This window comes from Acanthaster planci, linkage group LG02 (genome assembly GCF_054643075.1).
Source record: "Acanthaster planci isolate LZ-2023a linkage group LG02, COTS_SCS, whole genome shotgun sequence".
NCBI classification, from domain to species: domain Eukaryota; kingdom Metazoa; phylum Echinodermata; class Asteroidea; order Valvatida; family Acanthasteridae; genus Acanthaster; species Acanthaster planci.
Window position 1 is genome coordinate 12,315,110 of NC_141778.1, and position 19,620 is coordinate 12,334,729.

Below are 19,620 nucleotides of genomic sequence, written 5' to 3' on the forward strand. Positions count from 1 at the left end.
CATGCAGTTACCAATTACTGTCAATAATACTTCTACTGGGATGTGTCCATTGTTTGGCTGCACATGTACGCCACTACTTAATGGCTACCATGTTGGACACTCACTGACTTATTCTGTCCCACTTGAGGGGGCTATAACAGCACCATAAGCAATTAAACAGATGTATTTAAAAGACACAATTTAGTGTTTCAACTCAGTAACACCTACACGTATGTAGGTTAGTAAATGTGGGTAAATTTTTCTTTTTAAAGTAGTTAGGAGTGGCACTAAAACAATCGAAGACCAAATTTTAAGAAAAAGACCTCTTACGTTTCGTTTTGTAATGCATCTGTGCACAAAACAAAAGTCCAATTGGCAATTACATAAATTAGGGCTATCAAATGATATTGATGATGGGTTTTATGGAAAGATATGCAAGTGTAAGTGATATTTGGGTCACAGCCCAAATATACAATTTTGACCCCAGATGATCTTTCGTGACCTTAAAATGACCTTTAAATTCAAAATTGACGATGGCATCCACCCACACCTTGTTTGTCATGACATAGATAATTGATTGAGCATAGTTGCCAGCTATTACCAAAAAATGCCATGAAAAATATTTCTAGAGGACTTTCTCAGATTTGGCTGGCCCACTATTATGGCAATTTTGTTCTCGGACCCTCTCTTTGTGGTGGACTACGAGTGTACACAAATATCAAATCAATTAGTTTGACCAGAGTTCCGAAGTCTGGCAGTTGAAAAACGTGTACAAAACCTATGGGGAAAAATTAAATATTCTAACTCCCCCAAATCTAACGATAACGTCATCATGACGTCATAAATTTGGACGTATTAATGTATCAGGGTCTTTCTGGGCTGTAACTTTGGTTATAATCAAAGATCGCTAAATCACCGAAATATTGTCATGAATACGTGTACAAAGTCAATGGGCTGAAACAAATATCCAAAAATAAATATCAAATCACTTGATGACGTCATCATAACATCATTGCTCTAGACACGTCTTCAGATAAGGGTCCTTCACTGATGTAAGTTTGATGAAGATCCGAAGTTGCTAAGGGACTGAAGTCGGTGGTGGAAGAAACGTGTACAAAACAAAGGGGATTTGGGTCTGAAGAAGATGAAGAAACTAGAGGTCATCTGTCTCTTTGCCAACAGAACAGATCTGGCTTTTTGCATTCCTTTCATTAAGTTGAACAGCAAATCTACTGCACAAACCTTATTTAGGGCGTAATTATTTCATCGTGACCATTCGGGTCCACGGTTTCAACCCAATCAGGCATGTACATGTACTTCAGGAAATAACTAATATGCTTTAAAGAGTGCAGGTACTACGTTGTTTAACTCCTCATCTGATGACGTAATCATCATATCAGGTAAATCCTCGAGTACAACACTTCCTTTTCTATCTGCGAACTTTCAACTCGATGAGATATGAATTTCAGGAGATAGAGGGCTGAATTTTTAAGGTCACAGAACTTGTCACGTGGTGACGTCAACATCAAATGAGATCAATAATCGTCTAAATCACTTCCTTTCCAAGATATCTGCAAAGTTTGATCCGAATTGGATAAGTACTTCACAAGATATAATGCGTTGAAGAGTGCACCTTTAATGCCGTCAAGATGACGTCATGATCACACCAGGTCAATTTTTGCCTACAGCACTTCCTTTCCAAGATATCAGCAAGGTTTCAACCCAATCAGACGTGCACTTCAAAAGATATATAGTTTTGTTCGTTGGCCCGCCATAGGCATTTTCACTTGATTTGCATGATTGGCGTTCCACAGCAACGCCCCAGCCATACAATTTGATTCACGGAATCATTCAATTGTTTCCCTCTATAACATGAACGGCCCTCCGGCCTGACCATTCAGATGAAGTCTCACACCCCGAGCAATTGCGTAGTTTTCTTACTTGTTTCATTTGCCGCGTTTTCCATTTCTTTATTCACTCTTGCCAAAGCTTATCATTTACGTTATGTCCACTACAAGCGAATGTGATCCAGCCGAAATATTCGACATATTCAAAGATTATTTTGACTCGAAATTCAGCGCCGTTTCAAGGCCCAAAGACGATTCTTCGGCTTCGAAGGAACTCAAGCTAAAGTTGGAGGCTAAAGATCTGTCCCGTCCTGGCAATATCGCACAATTCGAGTTCTGTGCTCAGCTTGAAGTTCTGCTGTATAAGGTTCACTCGGCCATCTCCTCCAACAACTCCGAGGAAGCACTGAAGGCTGTCGAGGAAGGGCTCGGTCTGTTGGCAGATCGGAAAAAGAAAATTCGAATCGCTGATTCTTGTAAGGCCGGTTCTTTTTCGAGGTACTGTAAACAACCCTTAATACTTTGTCAATTTCAACTATCCGTGACACACGACCTCCCCATGCTGAATAAATACACTTGGAAGTACAATCCATTGCCTCTCCTCTCTCCTTAGCGAAGTAGCACGAGCGAAGTAGCACGCTTTGAAGAGTGCACCTTTAATGTCATGTGACAAGGTTCACCCGAGGTCACACATGAGGTCAATAATCGTCTAAATCACTTCCCTTTCAAGACATGCGCAAGTTTTGAACCCAATTGGACATACAGTATATATTGAGGGTCCACGCAAACAGTAGCCAATCCATAGTACGCGAAAAGGATTTTCGAGTTTGCAAATATTCCAAGGGGGTTTTCGTCGTCAGCGCTTCATCTGTGTTAAAGAAGTACACCACTTGTGCACTTCATGCAGTTGACTTCAATGTTATAGCTATCATCGAATGAACAACCCATGCTTAAATCTGTTACGGTTGATTTTTTACCGATTTTTGAACAATAAAAGAACTTTTTATCATAACTTCCGATCTGATGACATTATAGGCCCCAAATTTCACACGTTTCAGCCGATTCAGACAAACTTCGCCACCGACATCTAATCAAAATTCATTTCTCAGAATTTTTAACCTGTCGCTAGAGGCGCTTGACAATATCGTGACATCTGAAGTAGATGATTTGAAGAATGCTATACCCCGACAGATTAACAATATTGAAAACAACTTGATACCTATTACCACTTTTAAACAATAAGCCCACTTCTGGTTTCAACCGGAAGGAAGGGTCACGTGATTTGACCCACACGAGGTGAATTGAAGACCACAATTATCCTGCCACCTGCTGCAAACAAAATGTTGCGGGAAGCAACGGTTGATTTTACACGGTTTTTTAAAAAGTTAACATAATATTCAAATATTAAAATTTTAATAATAAATCACTTGATGACGTCATCATGACGTAATTATTTGAATGAAAATCGCTAAGTTACCAAAATGGGGCCTTGGAAACGTGTACAAAGTCAATGGGCTAAATAAATATTAAAAATTCAATAAAAATCACTTGATACAATCATCTTCATGTCGTTGTTCTATGTACATCTTTAAACTAAGGTCCTTTACTGATGTAAGTTTGATGAAGATCCCAAGTTGCAGAAGGACCAAAGTCGATGTGGAAGAAACGTGTTCAAAACAAATGGAAGAAGGGAGAAAAAAAAGAATGCCTTTTCGCAAGATTATAAAAAAGCCGAAAACAGATCAAAAAGAACGCCTTTTCGCAAGATTGTAAAAAAGCCGAAAACAGATCAAAAAGAACGCCTTTTCGCAAGATTGCAAAAAAGCCGAAAACAGAACAAAAAGAACGCCTTTTCGCAAGATTGCAAAAAAGCCGAAAACAAAACAAAAAGAATGCCTTTTCGCAAGATTGCAAAAAAGCCGAAAACAGAACAAAAAGAATGCCTTTTCGCAAGATTGCAAAAAAGCCAAAAACAGAACAAAAAGAATGCCTTTTCGCAAGATTGCAAAAAAGCCAAAAACAGAACAAAAAGAATGCCTTTTCGCAAGATTGCAAAAAAGCCAAAAACAGAACAAAAAGAATGCCTTTTTTGCAACTTGCGAAACACTCCCCAAAAAAGGACAAATAGAATGCCTTTTTCCCAAATTGCCAAAAAGCCAAAAAAGAAACCCAGAAGAAAAAATGCCCTTTTTTGCAAAATTGCGAAAAAGCCAAAAAAGAATGTTTTTCGCAAAATTGTGAAAAAGCCAAAAAAATTGACAAAAATTACTCCTTTTCCGTAGCTTGTGGAAAAGCCAAAAAAAAAGAATAAAAAAGAATGTCTTTTTTGCAAAGTTGCGAAAAGCCTAAACGGACGTAACGCCTTTTCCGCAAAATTGTGAAAAAGGTCAAAAAAGCCCTTGATGAGAAGAATGCCGTTTTCGCAAAGTTGCAAAAAAGCCAAAAAAAAGGACAAAAAGAATGTCATTTATCAAAGTTGCAAAAAGGCCAAAAACGAACAGAAGTAATGCCTTTTTGCAAAATTGCGCAAAAATTGTGAAAAAGCAAAAAAAGCCTTTTCGAAAAATTGCAAAAAACAAAAAAACAACAAAACTAAACGAATGCAATAGCTGTTCCGGCTGCTAGCCGAAACTGATAAAAGAAAATAAATTTACCATCCACAAATGATTAAGTATGCTAACCTTAAAATAACAGCACTTCAATATTTTTAGTAAACTCTGCTGCTGTCCATAAAGTCCACGTAGACTCTTCTATACAAAACAGTGTCACTGACTGACTCAGAGACTAGGTCTTGGGGGGTGTGTGGCATCTCTTTATCTTTCACGACCGTACAGGGTTATTTGAATAGGCAGGAAGTAAGCCGGATGAAGAACGAGATCCCTCGAGTTCTGTACAGAGGTCCGCATTTGCTTCAACTCCCCAATCCTCGGTCAACACCACATCACATTCTTATCCTTTTAAAATTCCTGTTGTCTTTTTTTCCCCCAAATCAGTAATTATGCTGACAACAAAAGCCAAAGATTTGACTAAGATTGTAGTTTAGTTGGATGTTAACTCTAGACACACACAGGAAAAAAAATGAGCTGCAACAATTCACTAGACTTCAAAAAAGAATGAAGAGTAGTTTATTTGAGTAACCAAAACGCTAAAATGTCAGAGCTCTTGAAAAACTGTACATGTACAAATAACAACTTGTAAACCTATTTTTTGTGCCTCATCATACAAACTAGTGCAACACTGCCAAGAACCAAATTATGAAGCAGTAATTTCTTGTTTTAATGAGTACCATGCCGAGAGAAATGAAAAATACCAACAAGTACAGTATTTCCCTCTCATGATTTATAAAAAACCGAAAGATGGAAATTTTATTTTCTGTAAGGCAATTGGCAGGCCAGGAGATTAGCAGCAATGTTTGATCAGATTGCTGATTGGCTTAAGGGTCAGGCTTGTAAAACTATGTCAAGGGAAATATTCAAATAGCTTCTAAGCACACCAACAAAATATCTGTTCGGCAGACGCAGGTTTTCTGCCAAAACGTCAGTTGATGCATATTGCTCATTTCTCAGTGGATTTCTGCTATTCCTGCTGTTACTGGGCCCTTAAAATCCCACGATACTCCAGGCCAGCCCTTCTGACCAAACCTTCTTACCCCTAAAATTGTAAAAAAAAAAAGCATAACGGACAAGCTCCTCAAACCTTCTCTCTGCTCAATTCTACAGGCAAAAAGTAACTTGCAGTTGAACAGAAATTCATGATGGTGACAAGAGTTAGAATGAAAAATTTTACATAATTCTTTTCAAACAAATTTTTTCTAGAATGACCAACTACATTAAAATACTGGGACTTAAAAAGCGATGTCACCCTAGACAGAGAATTTGTATCCCAAAAGGGCATTGCCCTGCAATAAGAATATTTCTCTGAAACATTTCATGGAGACCTGGTGCTTTATGTAAATGAAGGTCATGACCAAAGTGACATCCATGACCTGCGACACCCATTTTAGGATGTTCAGAACTTCCAGTCCTGCAAGTACTGAAACAAACATGCTCCTTCTGAAAAGCAGTATCAAGTGACTTGCCACACGTAGACACTATCCAATCAAATCACATGACAAAAGCACAAGTTTATGTCCATTTGCGAAAGCGGTCACATGATGATCAGCAGTCCTTGCTACTGGTTGACTCAATCTTCACATGATTTCTCCAAGATAAATTTGCTTATCACTTGAGCAAGACAGAACTGCAGACAAGGAAAAATAAACTAAATTAGAATGAAAATTTAAATATCTTCTCATATGAGGACACACTTTTATAAATATTACCAGAGAAACTCAAACAAAAAAGTTTCTTACTGATTGGTTCATGAGGATGGAAGGCTACATCGTTGACGGACCCCGAGTGGCCTGGCAGTTTATACAAGATACGTCTTGAAGTTGTGTCCCACACATACACAAATCGATCGGCAGATCCTGCAGCTATTTTGCTTCCATCTGGAGACCAGGCACATCTCAACAAGTTCTGAAACACACAACAGAGAGAGTCACTCTCAGTCTCTATGTGCTACATGTATACCTAGGGCACTGAACGGCTTATTCACAACAGCCAATTAAAGACAAATCATCATGACACACAATGGTGTTCAATGGGTATAGCAGATACAGCGTGGCTGCGGGTGTCTAATGACATGGCTATGGCTAAAACTAAACACTGCAGACGTGAAAGCCAATGACTTGCACCTGCAGCCATTTCCCATACATGCACATCTCACCTCCTGTCTTAGCCCAATGATCTAGACAAGTGTCCTCACATCACAGGAGGTACCTTATCGGCAATTGCAAGTGCCCCTGAAAGTGCCTAATTAAGGCATTTTTGAAGTACTTTCGCTACAACACTGAGAACTGAGGAACCTTTGTTGATTTTTTTAGTTTTTCAGGGCAGAGAAGATGAATTTGTGTTACAGCATCTCCAAATGTCCATAGTTTTTTGTGGTCCGTGTAAAGTGCACTGCCACTGCTGCATTATCTTTCATAAATACAATGTACAATGCATGATTAACGGCGGAGGTGGTCAACTGAACCCCCAAAACAGATTTTTAAGAGGACAATTAAAAAAAACCATTACATGAGAATTGACACAATTTTTTTTCTCTGCTTCAATGACAGCTCAAGTGCATACTATCTCCTGAGTTGTTTCACATTTTCTTGAACGTCAATGAAGCACTGTTATCTTTACATGAATTAGCAAATTTGGTCAGAAATTTGAATTCGGTGTTTACTTATACAAAGTCCTGCAATGAAAGAGGTAGTTTGCATTAAAGGTGACAATTGCTGGAACACCATTCCAAACAAAAAATGAAGGGATGACCTTAGCCTCATACATAAACAAGCAAATTCATTTTCAAATCGCAGGATGGCAGACCAGAACTAATCTGCCAAACAATGGCGGCCTTAGATGATGTTGTCATAAATTTCAAAATACAGTTTGGTACTTGACGCTGAATTTAATACCCAGTGCTGGCTAAAAATGGCACTAGCACTCATCATGTCTGCTTATTTTCTAAACATTACCACTGTACTAATATGGTACATTTCCAAGCAGATCCACTCCTCACAGGTGCTAATACTCAACCCACTGAAAAAGTCAACATTCTTCAGGTATAAACCCAGCTTGATTAGTCAACTCGGTAATTGTTGCAGTTCATGGATATATAACAATTATTTACATGTTGTCTTTTGAAAATTTCCCTTGAAATAAAGGTGTACTATCTCTTGTCACATTCCTATAAATTGACTGTTGATAAAACTAAAATATAGGTGGAATGCAAAATGATTCACGAAAATTCTGACGTGTACAATGTGACAATCAAATGACACATTTTCAATATTTTATTCTGAGTTTTAAGCATCACCATTGGGAAGATGCCTGTTACTTTCATTACCAAAGTGTGACAACATGTATTCAGGAAAGATGGGTATTCATGTAATTAAATGTAGAAGTCACAGAACCAAAGTGTGAAAGTGTATCTAACTTAAAAAACTATCATTTCAGAGGTACCTTTCACTTGCATTATTAAGCATGACTGTCCAGAAATTGTGGAAGTACGATTACCACAACCCAGGAACCTACACAGATCAGTGCACGAAACCTGATTCGACAGGCAGGAGCACACATTTGACTTTTTACATAAACAGCAGATGTTATTCAAGATCTCAGATGACACTGGAGACTGTTATCCATACAATTTTCATCACACCAGTTCCAATTCTCTGTCCACGATTGGATGGAAAGGGCTGTTTTATGAACTGTTGGAGCATCCTCCAATGGGCCCTGGCTTGATAGTTGGCCAACTTTGAGTTTAGGGGTACAATGCTTTTGATGATGAAAAGGAGTTTCAGGTGAATGTCCTCAGCCACTCTGGGAAAGTTTTCAAGTGTTTTGTTCCTCCAAATAGCCTGCCAACCATACCATCACTGTCTCAGCAGCTCTGGCACCAACCTCAGATAGTGTAGGTGGTAGCTTAATATCAAGGTTATTATGGGCCCTAAGTTCTTCTCGCAGAGTCACTACAGGGGAGCACAACTTGTGAAGGTGAGGCCAGAGAGGGGAGGAGAGGAGAGTGTGTCCACTTGATTGGCAACATTGTCTCATTGACTGATGACAGTATCTGAGACCAGATGACCAGAACTGTTTGATGTACATGTGTGGTCCACCATCAGATTTGACACTGAAGACAAATTTACCAGCTGTGGGCTTCGACGGAGGATGCGGGGAGAGCCGGAGGTACTTCTTCAGGTCTCCATTGAGGGTAGAGAGTACTGAAAATTAATAAAAGAGAATAATTGACAAAACTGTACACCAAGACGCAAGACGGATTGGAGCAATAAACACAGATAACAAAAAAAGGACAACATGACAACATAACGTATTTTCATTAAAATTTTATCCCCGTGTGGCCTCTTTGGAGGCAGGTAGAGCAATGGTTACCTTTGGCAGCTCTGAGTGCAATGTACATGTATTATGAACTAGGACCCTGGCATATACATACTGTATACGGTCTGAAAACAATTACTAAATGCTAAACTTTCGTTTTCTTTCCAAACATAAAATAAATATATCAAGGACAAATTTTAGCCCTTCAGATTAGGATCTGAAGCCCTTCCCCCCTCGGCTGTAGCACTGCATATATCAGAATTGACTATTTATTTGCATATGTCAAAGAAACAGTGCTCACCAGTTGCTTTCTTCATTTCCTTGTGTGGCTGTACATCACTTTCGCACATCTTTGGTAGCAGTCCTTGAGATATCTGACGTCATTTGCATTGCATACCTTCCCTCTACCAAAGTGAATACGTCATGCACACAAGTATGTGTGTGAAAGGCATCAGCGCAAGAACCAGCGCATGAATCTGCATAAGCACGTACTCGATTTGTTTACGCTACACTTGCTGGCTCAAAATGGCATCACACTTTGGTACTTCATAGAAAAGCTTTTACTGTTGCTTCAGCAGAACTACAAAGCATACCTACACACACAAAACAAATCAGACAATTAAAATAGTCACTATATTCAGCTTATAACTCAGAAATTATGAGAGGTCACGATTCAATTTGACACATTCCTGATATTTTTCTCATCTTTAAAACGTAAGAAAAAAATAACAGAGGTGTCTCTGTAAATGGACAGACCAATGTCATTAAATTACCATATCAGAGAGTACACCACTGATAGAGGGCCAAACAAGCCGTGGTAAAGTCAAAAATTGCAATCAACATGACCAATATTTTCAGAGCAATACATCAATACAACAGATTTATCAACTGCAGTAATACTCACCACCATTAACACTTTCTGCAAGGCACAGCTTGTCGTTCACTTGTTTCTGTCTACCAGGATGATGGAGAATCTCCCTCAAATTTGCAAATAATGCAAGAAACTGGAAGTGTTGTTCTACTACCAGCAGTTGAGTTGCCAAAGCTGTAACCCTGTGTGCTTTGGTGATGTACTAAGTGCTCTTTTTAGTTTGTGGACAGTTGAGCCACAATCGGTTCCCGATTCAATGTTTTGCTTCTTGCGTGTGGTTTCTTTGCCTCTTAATCAGGACTTTGCGTAAAACAGACTTGCATCCTCTCCTTCCAAGTTTTACCGCTGTAATGTGTACATTTTTACTTCTAATACTCCACCTTTTTTCTGAGAACTGCATAACGTACATATTGTCCTATCCCGCAGAGTGCAGCAAGCACTCTGGTCTTCTGATTTGTGGACTTGAGATCACAACAAAATATTATCTGGTTCATCATGTCCGTTGTTTTGAACAAAGCAAAAAGCCGATTTGACAACAGTCACCAGGTCCATAGAATCATGAGTGCAGGCAACTTAAAGAGGATTTCTCCCTACTACTGCACACTCATTGATGTAAAGTTGCTTAATCCATCATTTATACAGTGCTTCATGGGATGGAAGCGTCCTACATTCAAAGCCCACTGGTACATAAAAAGAACCAAACTTGAATCGTGAATATTTTAAAACTGCAGGAAATTAGGAGTTGCAAATATAAACTTTCCATTTAACACTTCACGATCTGTTGAAATGCGGTTCAGTTTCCTTAGTTCTTGAGGATACACCATGAGGCTAAACAATACGAGGGGTCATGAAACTGCTTCTTTATAGCAAAGGCACATGCACTGAAGTATTAGGCTGCAAAGTATGTTTGTAGCGAGATGAACTAACACATTACCTGCTCAAAATTGTGCTGGGCTCCTTGGAATAGCTTCACACATCGCTCCTGGGGTGCAAACGGTCTGATATCCCAGATTCTTACTGTCAAACAGGAATTACAAACAGAGAAAACTGAAGCCCAGAGGGAAACTAACCCCTTGAGTCCTACATGCGATGGATGTTGTGGGCAGATTCAGCAAAACTTCCAGTGATGAAAATATAATATCAATATGATTTTGAGTGAGGCATTGCAGTGGTTTGTCAGAGACTAGTGCCCAATGACTTACATGTGTTGTCCATGGAATTTGACAGCAAATATGACCCATCTCCACTGAGTGACAGACCGGTCACAGAGTCTGTGTGGCCTGGCATCTTGTAGAGCAAACCATTTTTCCGAAGATCCCATACCTGATGGTGGAAAAATTACAGCAAGTCTTGAGAATAGCTGCTGCAGTAGACAACGTCTCATGGAGCATATCGGTGAAAACGATGCTTGGGAGTTTGTATCCATTGTTGACTTTCTTGACACATGTATCAATCTATCAACACCAGAATTGAATGCTATGTACATGTATCTCTGTAACAACAAATGCAACATATCTGATATGATGCTGTGTCATGTACCTTGATGTCATTATCAATGCCAGCAGAGATGATCTGATCACTGGTGTCATTGAAAGTGACGGCTAAGACTTGGTAGGTGTTCTGAAAAGTCTGGACCACACCTCGCTTCCGACTGTCCCACAGCTAAAAATAAACAAGAAGTTAACCATTTCAGTTTTCATACAATCAACTATTTATCTGGAATTTTGCTAAGTGTTGAATCAGACTTTTTGACCAGAATCTAGATTTTCTCTTCTCCCTTGGGTTAATATTACATTAAAGTTAAGCATGCATTAAAATGCATTGTAAGTCTTTCTAGAAGACCAGTCAGTGGCCAGATAACAGTCGCTGTCCAGAAAACAGACTCCATGCAAGAGCGACAGATCAGTGGAACAAAATGAGCACTGATGGACAAAGAGAAGGGCGTTCAGGTTGAAACGTACAGAAGATTTCGGATACCTTTATTGTGCCATCATCTCCCCCGCTAACAATCAACGACGGGCCTCTTCTGGCTGGAAACACAGAATTGACAAAGGCGGTGTGACCGCGCATCTTCTTGATTCGGACACCGGTTGCCGTGTCCCATAAACACAAGAGCTTATCAGTGCTGCAGGACACCAGTTGCCTGAGAAGACAATGGAAAGTTAGAAATTGGAAGAGCTACATGTACATGGATGCAGCTTAAAGTGAACACCACGTGGGCTGACCTTGGTAACTGTCAGCAGCTACCGCACAGGTGCATTAGCAATCTGACTTGGTGATCTTAAAACTGCGCAGGTATTTCAATAATCTGATTTATAACTTTCAAACTTCTCATTACATGTATAAAAGTCAAGGAAGTCTTTGCAAAACAAAGCAAAGGCACAGTAGCCCTAACTCTCCTCAATCCTCCCAAATCCTCTTGGTGGTTTTGGAGGAAATTGGAGGATTGCGCCTTGAGGAAGAATGGCAGAAAGGTGTGGCTGATTGCAACGGATGCACTGTGTCAAGGTTGTGGGTTAGACCTTGTCTTGCTCAGGATCAGTGCATAAATTCATGTTAAGATTGCACATGAAATTATTAAGCAGGGGGCATATGGCCGAGTTGTTAGGGTTTGTAGCTTCTGATCATAGGGTTGGGGGTTCAAATCCAGCTGGTGGCAGCATGTTGTGATCTTAGGCAAGTCGCTTTACCCCTATGTGCCTCTCTCCAACCAGGAGTAAAATGGATACCTGTGAGGGCAGACACGGTCATGTTTAGCCGTTTGCGCCAAAAATGGCTGCATTAGGCTAGTATACTCCCCAGGGAGCTGAGATGGTTTCAGGAATGTTCAGATGATGTGAGCCCAACGTGCAAGGATATTAATAAGCACACATTCCATGATACGCGCCGACTATCATTATTATTATTGGCATTGCCTCAACACAATGATAGAGGATTCTGCAGGATTGAGGCAGTGGGCACCCCTCAAAAGGAGCATATGCAAGCAATATAGGAGGATTTGGGAGGACTGGACTGATTGCAATCCTTTTGCAAGGATAATTGCAGGAACTTTAAGAATTGAAGAAGATGCCTAGCAAACAGGCCTGGGGGGTATTTGGTAGGCAATATGAGGGTTTTGGCTTTTACATCTTACCCATCAGTTGTGTATTGTATTTCCATAATTGCACCCTGATGTCCACGGAGTACAGCATAATTGTCACATTCACCATAGACACTCCACATAACTAAACAGAGATAAACAAAAATAACATGATAGGACTGGAATGTTAACCGCACTGGCCAAATCTAAGACCCCTTTATTTTTCATAAATTCCAGTATTTTGATGGGCATTCAGGACTGTGTAACATGCAAAGGTTTCAACCACATACACGTTAATGTTTAAACTGATGACTCTATCTATAAATGTACGATTAGATTTACAGCAGGGCAAACACTAAACAATACCGTAACTTTCAGAATATGGGCCACAGGTTATGCTTTGATTCTCAAGCTGAAAAATGTCTCTACAGCTCATACAAGTATGCTGGGTGGCTTATAAGGCTAACTTTGGCTATGGCTAAAATCAGTCACAAAGGCTGCAACCGGGCCACGCGTACCAGGTGTACCACTTGCAGGTGGTGCGGTCATGTTTTTATTGGTTGCTGTTTACATCTGAAACCTCAGACAATAAATAAACATTCGAGTTGTCTGGATTTCGAGTTATTAACCCTAACCCCCTAAGCTCCTGCACTAGAAAGCATACTGAACCTCACAAAATCCAACAGGTTCATGTACTTGTCTATGTACTTGTACATGCAGGGTAGTGTACCAAACCTGATAAACTCCAACAGAATGAGCCCGTTGGAGTTTGAGTGATATGGTATGGATGGGTCTATGCAGTATAGGATGACTTGCACTGAACAGTACCAAACCTGACAAAATCAAGCATAGTCCAACAATTGGTACGGCAAGCCAGACACTGCACAAAATGACCCGCGTGTGTCCCAACTCACACAGAATCCAACACCATCTCCCTGGGCCTTTCATCCCAAGTCTCACAAAATTCAACAACAAGTTCCTCAGGTACGGTACCAAACCTGCCAAAACCTCACAAACCTGCTGTTGGAGTATGGCAGGTTTTGGGCAATTAGGGTTAATGGAATTTCCCGATTCATGGAGTCACAAAACACATACATGAATTGAGTACACAGGCCTAATCTTAAACTTTACTTGCTCTGCTGCCATGGCAACATTTTTTAGTGATTATTTCCCACTTTTTATTCAATCTCATGGTGTATTTTTTGCAGACAAATAATAATTTTATTAAGATTTTTATTTTATTTTATTTCTATTTATTAGCCACATCCAACAGCAGAAATACTGCCAATTACAGGAATGGAAATAAATAAACTCACATAAAAAAAGCCATTTAAATTGTGATATATAATTGCTAAACAAAAATACTAGATAATAAAAAATGGATATGTGTGTACATGTACATGTATAAATAGAGAATACACAAAAAAAATAAATAATTATTGTTGTAACCTAAAGATTTCTTTCTATCATGAAATAAAAAGCAACCACAGGTCTTCCTGTGGCAGATCTTTCATCTTTTCACTGATCGTGTTTAGAGTGGCATGCCACAGAATTTGTTTGGTTTTTTCACTTGGGTTTTCTGATGAGAACACTTTCTGTGGTCATATGGTTATTGACATGAGTCAGCAATTGGACTGTCCATGAATGGGTCTTTGATAGCAGTCAGGCTAGCCTGAAGGCAGGGTTTACACGATCGCGGTCGTGGCAGATTTTTCATTTCTAATGGTTGCAGAGATATTTTTCTTTAAATCAAAGCCTATCCTTTTGGCAAGAAATACCGCAGTCAGCGTACAAGACAAAACAATCTTTCGACTTCACTGACTTTGTGTTACTAAGATTTTATATGTCCCCGACTGAATAACTTTTACTGGCCACTGGAAAAACGGGCAAAAGCTGATGCACGGCCAATGCAGCACCACAGCCCACAAAAAGTATTAAGTTTGAGAACTTCAATTCACTTTTTATGGTGACAGTCGTTCGCATTTTGCTTACTCTTATTAGGATTGAAGTTGCACGTGTCGTGGAACCATTGATATACTGTACATGCTACATTGGCGCTTCAGCACGCAGCACAATGAAATTCGTGGTTGGATCGTAAGTGCTGCAGAGCGGCTTATACACTTGTGTGACTTACACGCCGACTTTAAATCTTAATTTACTGATTTTTGCAAACTGCTACTGATACACTGAGCAGCTTATATTCCAAAAATTACAGTACATGTACCTTCCTTATCCCAAAACCAATTAGTTTTCTCAGAGTCTGCAGTTACATGTACATGTACCACTCAACAATCTCACACTTTTCTGAAAACCACCACACATCAGCAGAGTTTCTTGCACTGCGGTACTCTGGATTAAAACCAGCTAAACCTGGTGTACACTGTTCCCTGCCATTTTTTTTCCCAACGTGGGTCATTCTATAAATTTGAGGTTCATGTTACACCCGACAGTGACTGGTGACTTTATAGGTTTAGAACACATTCAATTATTTCCAAGAGTAATTAAGTAATGCAAATAACCAGCCATACAAATGAAAAATTGTTCAAATCCATGCTAATCATATCCTTTGTCAAGTTACACAGGTCAGGTGTAACGGGGACCAAAAAATACGTCACACGTTGGATACAGATTGACCCACTGAGTGACTGTTTCTGCTCCATCTGGCATGGGGAAGGTAAAAAAGACATAACCAGCAAAACTTCACAAGTAGACGAGGAGACTTACAGATATTTCTGTCAAATGACCCTGAGGCCAATGTGTTCCCATCCGGATGGAATTTGGCGGTGAAGATTTCTGCTCCATGGCCAGTGAGGAGCATGATGGGGGCTAGAAGGCTGGATGTACGTGGAGGACCCTGAAATTTACACATAACGAAAACAAGATGTGAAAGGGGTTCTGTGGAAACTACTCTTGTACCAAGGGCAACTATTTACACCCGCTTGTCTAGGGTGCAATCCAAGGATAAGTTTCCTATTTGTTGTGCACTGCTTCATTCTCCAAGATATTAGCTTGACTGGGGGGGGGATGGAATCTTGCGCACGCTACATGTGTATGCTGCCCTGTGAAGCTGTGGATTGATATTCAAGCGCAAACCATATATATACTTGTAATTTTGCCAATTACCCATTTTCAGAAGAGACTTAAATTTTTGCGCATTCCTTCACTGGGAACCAACGTGGTGTGGGAAGATCCTACCCATGGGAATGAGGTTACGTTATTGGACTGGTCACCAACCCTATTATACGTTTGAAGCACTGGAATGGAATGGGAACCAGTCTTCTGCGTCAACAGACATGCATCACAGCATGCAGTTCAAATGTGCGGCTCATTTACAATGTGAGGCAGGACCGTAAGTAAAAGGTCTGAATTTTGCCAAAAGAGCACATAGAGGGTAAGAAAAAATTGAACATGCATATCAATGAGATGTTATTTAGTGTGGATGGCTTATGACATGTTTGGGGAAGATTTAATTGACAAGGTGCAGTTTTAGGCAAAATTAACGGGCACATTCAGAATCACATAGCGTTTCAAACCAATGAAAATTTGAACTGTAAGTCACACAAAGTTCTTGAAGTACTGCATATGTGCCTGGGAAAATATCGTTTAGTCCTACAAATTTGCCAGTACTGGGTGAATATACATTTTGTTTTGTGGGGATTACTAAAAATGTTATCGGTTAACCATGTTAACCCACAGAAAATTGAAAAGAAATTGAAAGATTAGGGACCAGACCAACCCCAGACTTGGGGCCAGTCTACTAGACTCCCTCCGTATCCTAGACCCCATAGCTGTCCGTTCAAAAAGGGGAGACTCTCCGAAAATGCCTTCTATGAAACCCCTTTTGCGTACATTACATCACTCACGCCATTAATACTCTGAGGTATTACTTTGGGCAATTTCCAATATGTAGAACTTAAAGTCTAGAGGGGATCTACGTAATAACACTGTTTGGTTCCCAGACCAAACAGATCCCGACTGTGTTTGGCATCGGTCAGTGACTGGGAGTTAATCGCTGTGGTGAACGAATAGCCCAAATTGAAGCCAAACAGGCCCAATGTACATGCACACCTCTAGTGTCCGGATACCGGGCAATAGGGCTACTTATGTAGGCTGGGTAATGTGAACACATACCGCTGGAACAACGCTCCCACCCACGGAAGCAGCGACTAACTCATTTCTGGGTCGCTTCACTGCAACCAAAGCTTGATCCTCTGCTTTTCTCTTCACTTCTATCATCGCTAATTTGTCAGTAGGTCTATACTGCTACTGTAGTTTCGACGAAAACAAACCGTTCAGCGCAAAGCCACGCTGAAGTACTCGCACTCAACCTCGATTCCATGGGCTGCGTGTGCCTTCTTCCAAGGCATGGTGGGAGCCATCACGGTGAGACAAGGTCGTACCCATGGAAACGAGGTTGAGTAGCACTTCTTACTTGCTCCCCGCTGAGAGCGCTATTCAGAATAATCAAGCGCTGATGCAAAATTTCCTATGAGATTTCGCTCCCCCAAACTTTGTCCCTTGGTAGCGGTAATAGCCCTAATTATGGGAACTAAATCAAGCACATTGATGTCGTAAATACACCTTTCAGGAAAATCTCTATTGTTATGACCATTAAAGAGTAACGCGTTTCCCAAGACCCCCTCTTGCGTTCAAGGTTTAATTCGATTGCGACTGAGATGCCTAGCTGCTTGCCTTTGGCTTTATGAGAGGTCTATCTGTATCCTCTTCTGCATGTATAGTCAGCAAGGCATCCATAAGGCCAGATGACACATCACACCAATTGTATTAAGTTTGCACTTCAAAAGGGGGGGTTGAAGCAAGATTAGTTTAAACAGATCGACCCATCAATGAAGAAATGCCCAACTGCTTCCTTGAAAGCTGACAAAAATATTGCATTAGATTGTGGCATGTAGTTCCAACCCTTGATTGCAGGCCTATTGGGAAAGAAGATATTTTAAAAAACCTTGGGGCGTGTACGGATTTACAGTTGTTTTTGTATGACCTCTGGAGATTCTGACATTTGGAGTGAGGATACCATCAGACTAAACATCGAGCAACTTATTGGTTATCTTGAACGTCATGGATAATCTGTGATTTTACACACGCCGTGTCTCAAGGGATGGCCAATCAAGTTCCTTGAGTGTCTTTGTCACGGTTCTAGGTGCTGTAATACAGTTGTTGGAAATAAATCTAGCGGCTTGTCTTCGAAACTGTTCGAGACAATTAATGTCAGACACCAAGTGGGGATCCCAAGTAGATGATGAGTATTCCAGCAATGGTCGAACCACTGTGTAGTCTGTTTCTTTGACCTTTGGAGTACAGCTCCACATATTCCTCCTCGGGATATATATTACCCTCTGGGCTTTCTTGGAGGTATGAATTTATGTACTAGGTTCTTGCCTTGAGGAGCTGTTTTTTTCATAGCCTCGCGAGACTGTTTGAAGGCTTGCTAATCTTTTTCCTCATTTCCTTTTTTTGCTTTTTTGTAGATACGTCTTTTTTTTCTGTTTTCTGTGTTAAGATCATTACTGAACCACGGTAGATTATATGTACTTGATGAGAACTAGTAGGGTACATGCTTTTCCAAAAGATCAAGTAGTGCCTGTTGGGTGTGCTTCCATTGAAATCTGGCGATTTTCCTTCTGTTGGTGCTTTGTAGATTGCTGACAGGCCTTAATGTCATTTAGTATCCCTTTTGTGTTTGCTTTTTGCCTCATATAAACTTTCCTATTGAGTTGCTTCTGCCTCTTTAAAGCTACATCAATATCAACCAGAACCATGTCGTGGTCAGAAATTCCTTCCACAATCTCAGTGTTTCGCTAATTACACCCTTGTTATTAATGAGAACTAGAACAAGGATGTTACGTGTGTCTCACAGCTGTGACCGAGTCGGCTCTTTGAAACCATATTGTGATCTTGATGAGCCTATCTCCAGCCGTTTTACTAAGACGTTGTGATCCTGTAACAAAGTAATCGTTCCAGTTTGTGTTCGGCAGCTTAAAGTCTCCCAAAATAACAACATTGGAGTTTATTTCCCTTTAAGTGTAGCCACAGATTTCGTCAGCTCGTCAACTTGACTAAATTTATCCTCTGACGATCGATAAAATGTTCCAATCATGACTACTTTGGATTTACCTTTTTTGGTTTCCGTTCATATAACTTTGCAATTACTCTCCATGTTGGAACATTCAAGATTCAAAATTCAAATTTATTATTGTCCATGCAAAAATTCACATAGAAATTTACTTTCCATTGGCTTGTTGCAAGCAGTAAGTTATTGCATTCATCATTATTACAATCACACTCAATAACAAAACAACAAGATTGCATTAAACTAACATAAATGGCAATCACAGTCTAAAAGGATAATGATTTCCTAATTGATATTGCATATTCTCACCCTTTATTACCAATGAAAGTGTGTCGAGGGGGAGATATCCAAATACATAGTTACCGCCTCACATTTGCATTATATGAGTGAATTGAATTGGGAATAGATGACTGTCTGTATCGAAGCCGATGTGTGATGTGAGGGGGGGGGGCACAGACGAATCCCAGAACCTGTAACATTCGTTGAGTGGACGGGTTATGTCTGACATTATCTTTTGTACTTTGGCAAGAAGACAAGTGCCAAATGCTTGGACAGGGGTAAGTTCTTGGCCTATTAATCTCTGTGCCATTTTCCGAGTACGATCTAGTCTGCCCTTTTGTTCTTTGTTCAAACTACCAAAGGTTCAAATGAAATTAAAAGTAACCACACTCTGAACATCTGATTGATAAAAGAGGGTCATGAGACACCAATTCGGTTGAAACTGCGTGGAACACCCCCCCCCCCGTGGTGTTTGTGTCTCTATCCTTTCTGAAGACTTTGTAGGTAGATGGGAGTATCTCCTCACTCTTAATGGTTGAATTAAG

General features: G+C 40.1%; 2 protein-coding genes across 2 annotated transcripts; both read right to left on the minus strand.

The window, feature by feature from the left end:
- Nucleotides 1–4,923: 4,923 nt before the first annotated feature.
- Nucleotides 4,924–17,057, minus strand: snrnp40 (small nuclear ribonucleoprotein U5 subunit 40). The gene is made up of 9 exons (XM_022237158.2): nt 16,837–17,057; nt 15,430–15,559; nt 12,760–12,850; nt 11,604–11,769; nt 11,166–11,288; nt 10,829–10,949; nt 10,561–10,643; nt 6,178–6,343; nt 4,924–6,065 (listed from the first exon to the last, which is right to left on the minus strand). Exons 1-9 carry the CDS (start codon nt 16,939–16,941, stop codon nt 6,016–6,018), a joined length of 1,035 nt encoding a protein of 344 aa, XP_022092850.2. The 5' UTR covers nt 16,942–17,057; the 3' UTR covers nt 4,924–6,015.
- LOC147799901 (uncharacterized) lies at nt 6,350–10,554 on the minus strand. The gene is made up of 3 exons (XM_087133515.1): nt 9,660–10,554; nt 9,057–9,348; nt 6,350–8,640 (listed from the first exon to the last, which is right to left on the minus strand). The coding sequence occupies exons 2-3, from the start codon at nt 9,103–9,105 to the stop codon at nt 8,252–8,254; spliced, it is 438 nt and encodes a 145-aa protein (XP_086989641.1). The 5' UTR covers nt 9,106–9,348; nt 9,660–10,554; the 3' UTR covers nt 6,350–8,251.
- Nucleotides 17,058–19,620: the final 2,563 nt, after the last annotated feature.

Excerpts from the sequence above, each read along its gene's own strand:
- LOC147799901 (XM_087133515.1), bottom strand. The coding sequence starts at position 9,105 with ATGTGCGAAAGTGATGTACAGCCACACAAGGAAATGAAGAAAGCAACT. Across the intron at positions 8,641-9,056 it reads GGAAATGAAGAAAGCAACTG|TACTCTCTACCCTCAATGGA; the intron begins GTGAGCACTGTT and ends ATTAATTTTCAG.
- snrnp40 (XM_022237158.2), bottom strand. The coding sequence starts at position 16,941 with ATGATAGAAGTGAAGAGAAAAGCAGAGGATCAAGCTTTGGTTGCAGTG. Across the intron at positions 15,560-16,836 it reads GTGGGAGCGTTGTTCCAGCG|GGTCCTCCACGTACATCCAG; the intron begins GTATGTGTTCAC and ends TGTAAATTTCAG. Across the intron at positions 10,950-11,165 it reads GCATTGATAATGACATCAAG|GTATGGGATCTTCGGAAAAA; the intron begins GTACATGACACA and ends TTCCACCATCAG.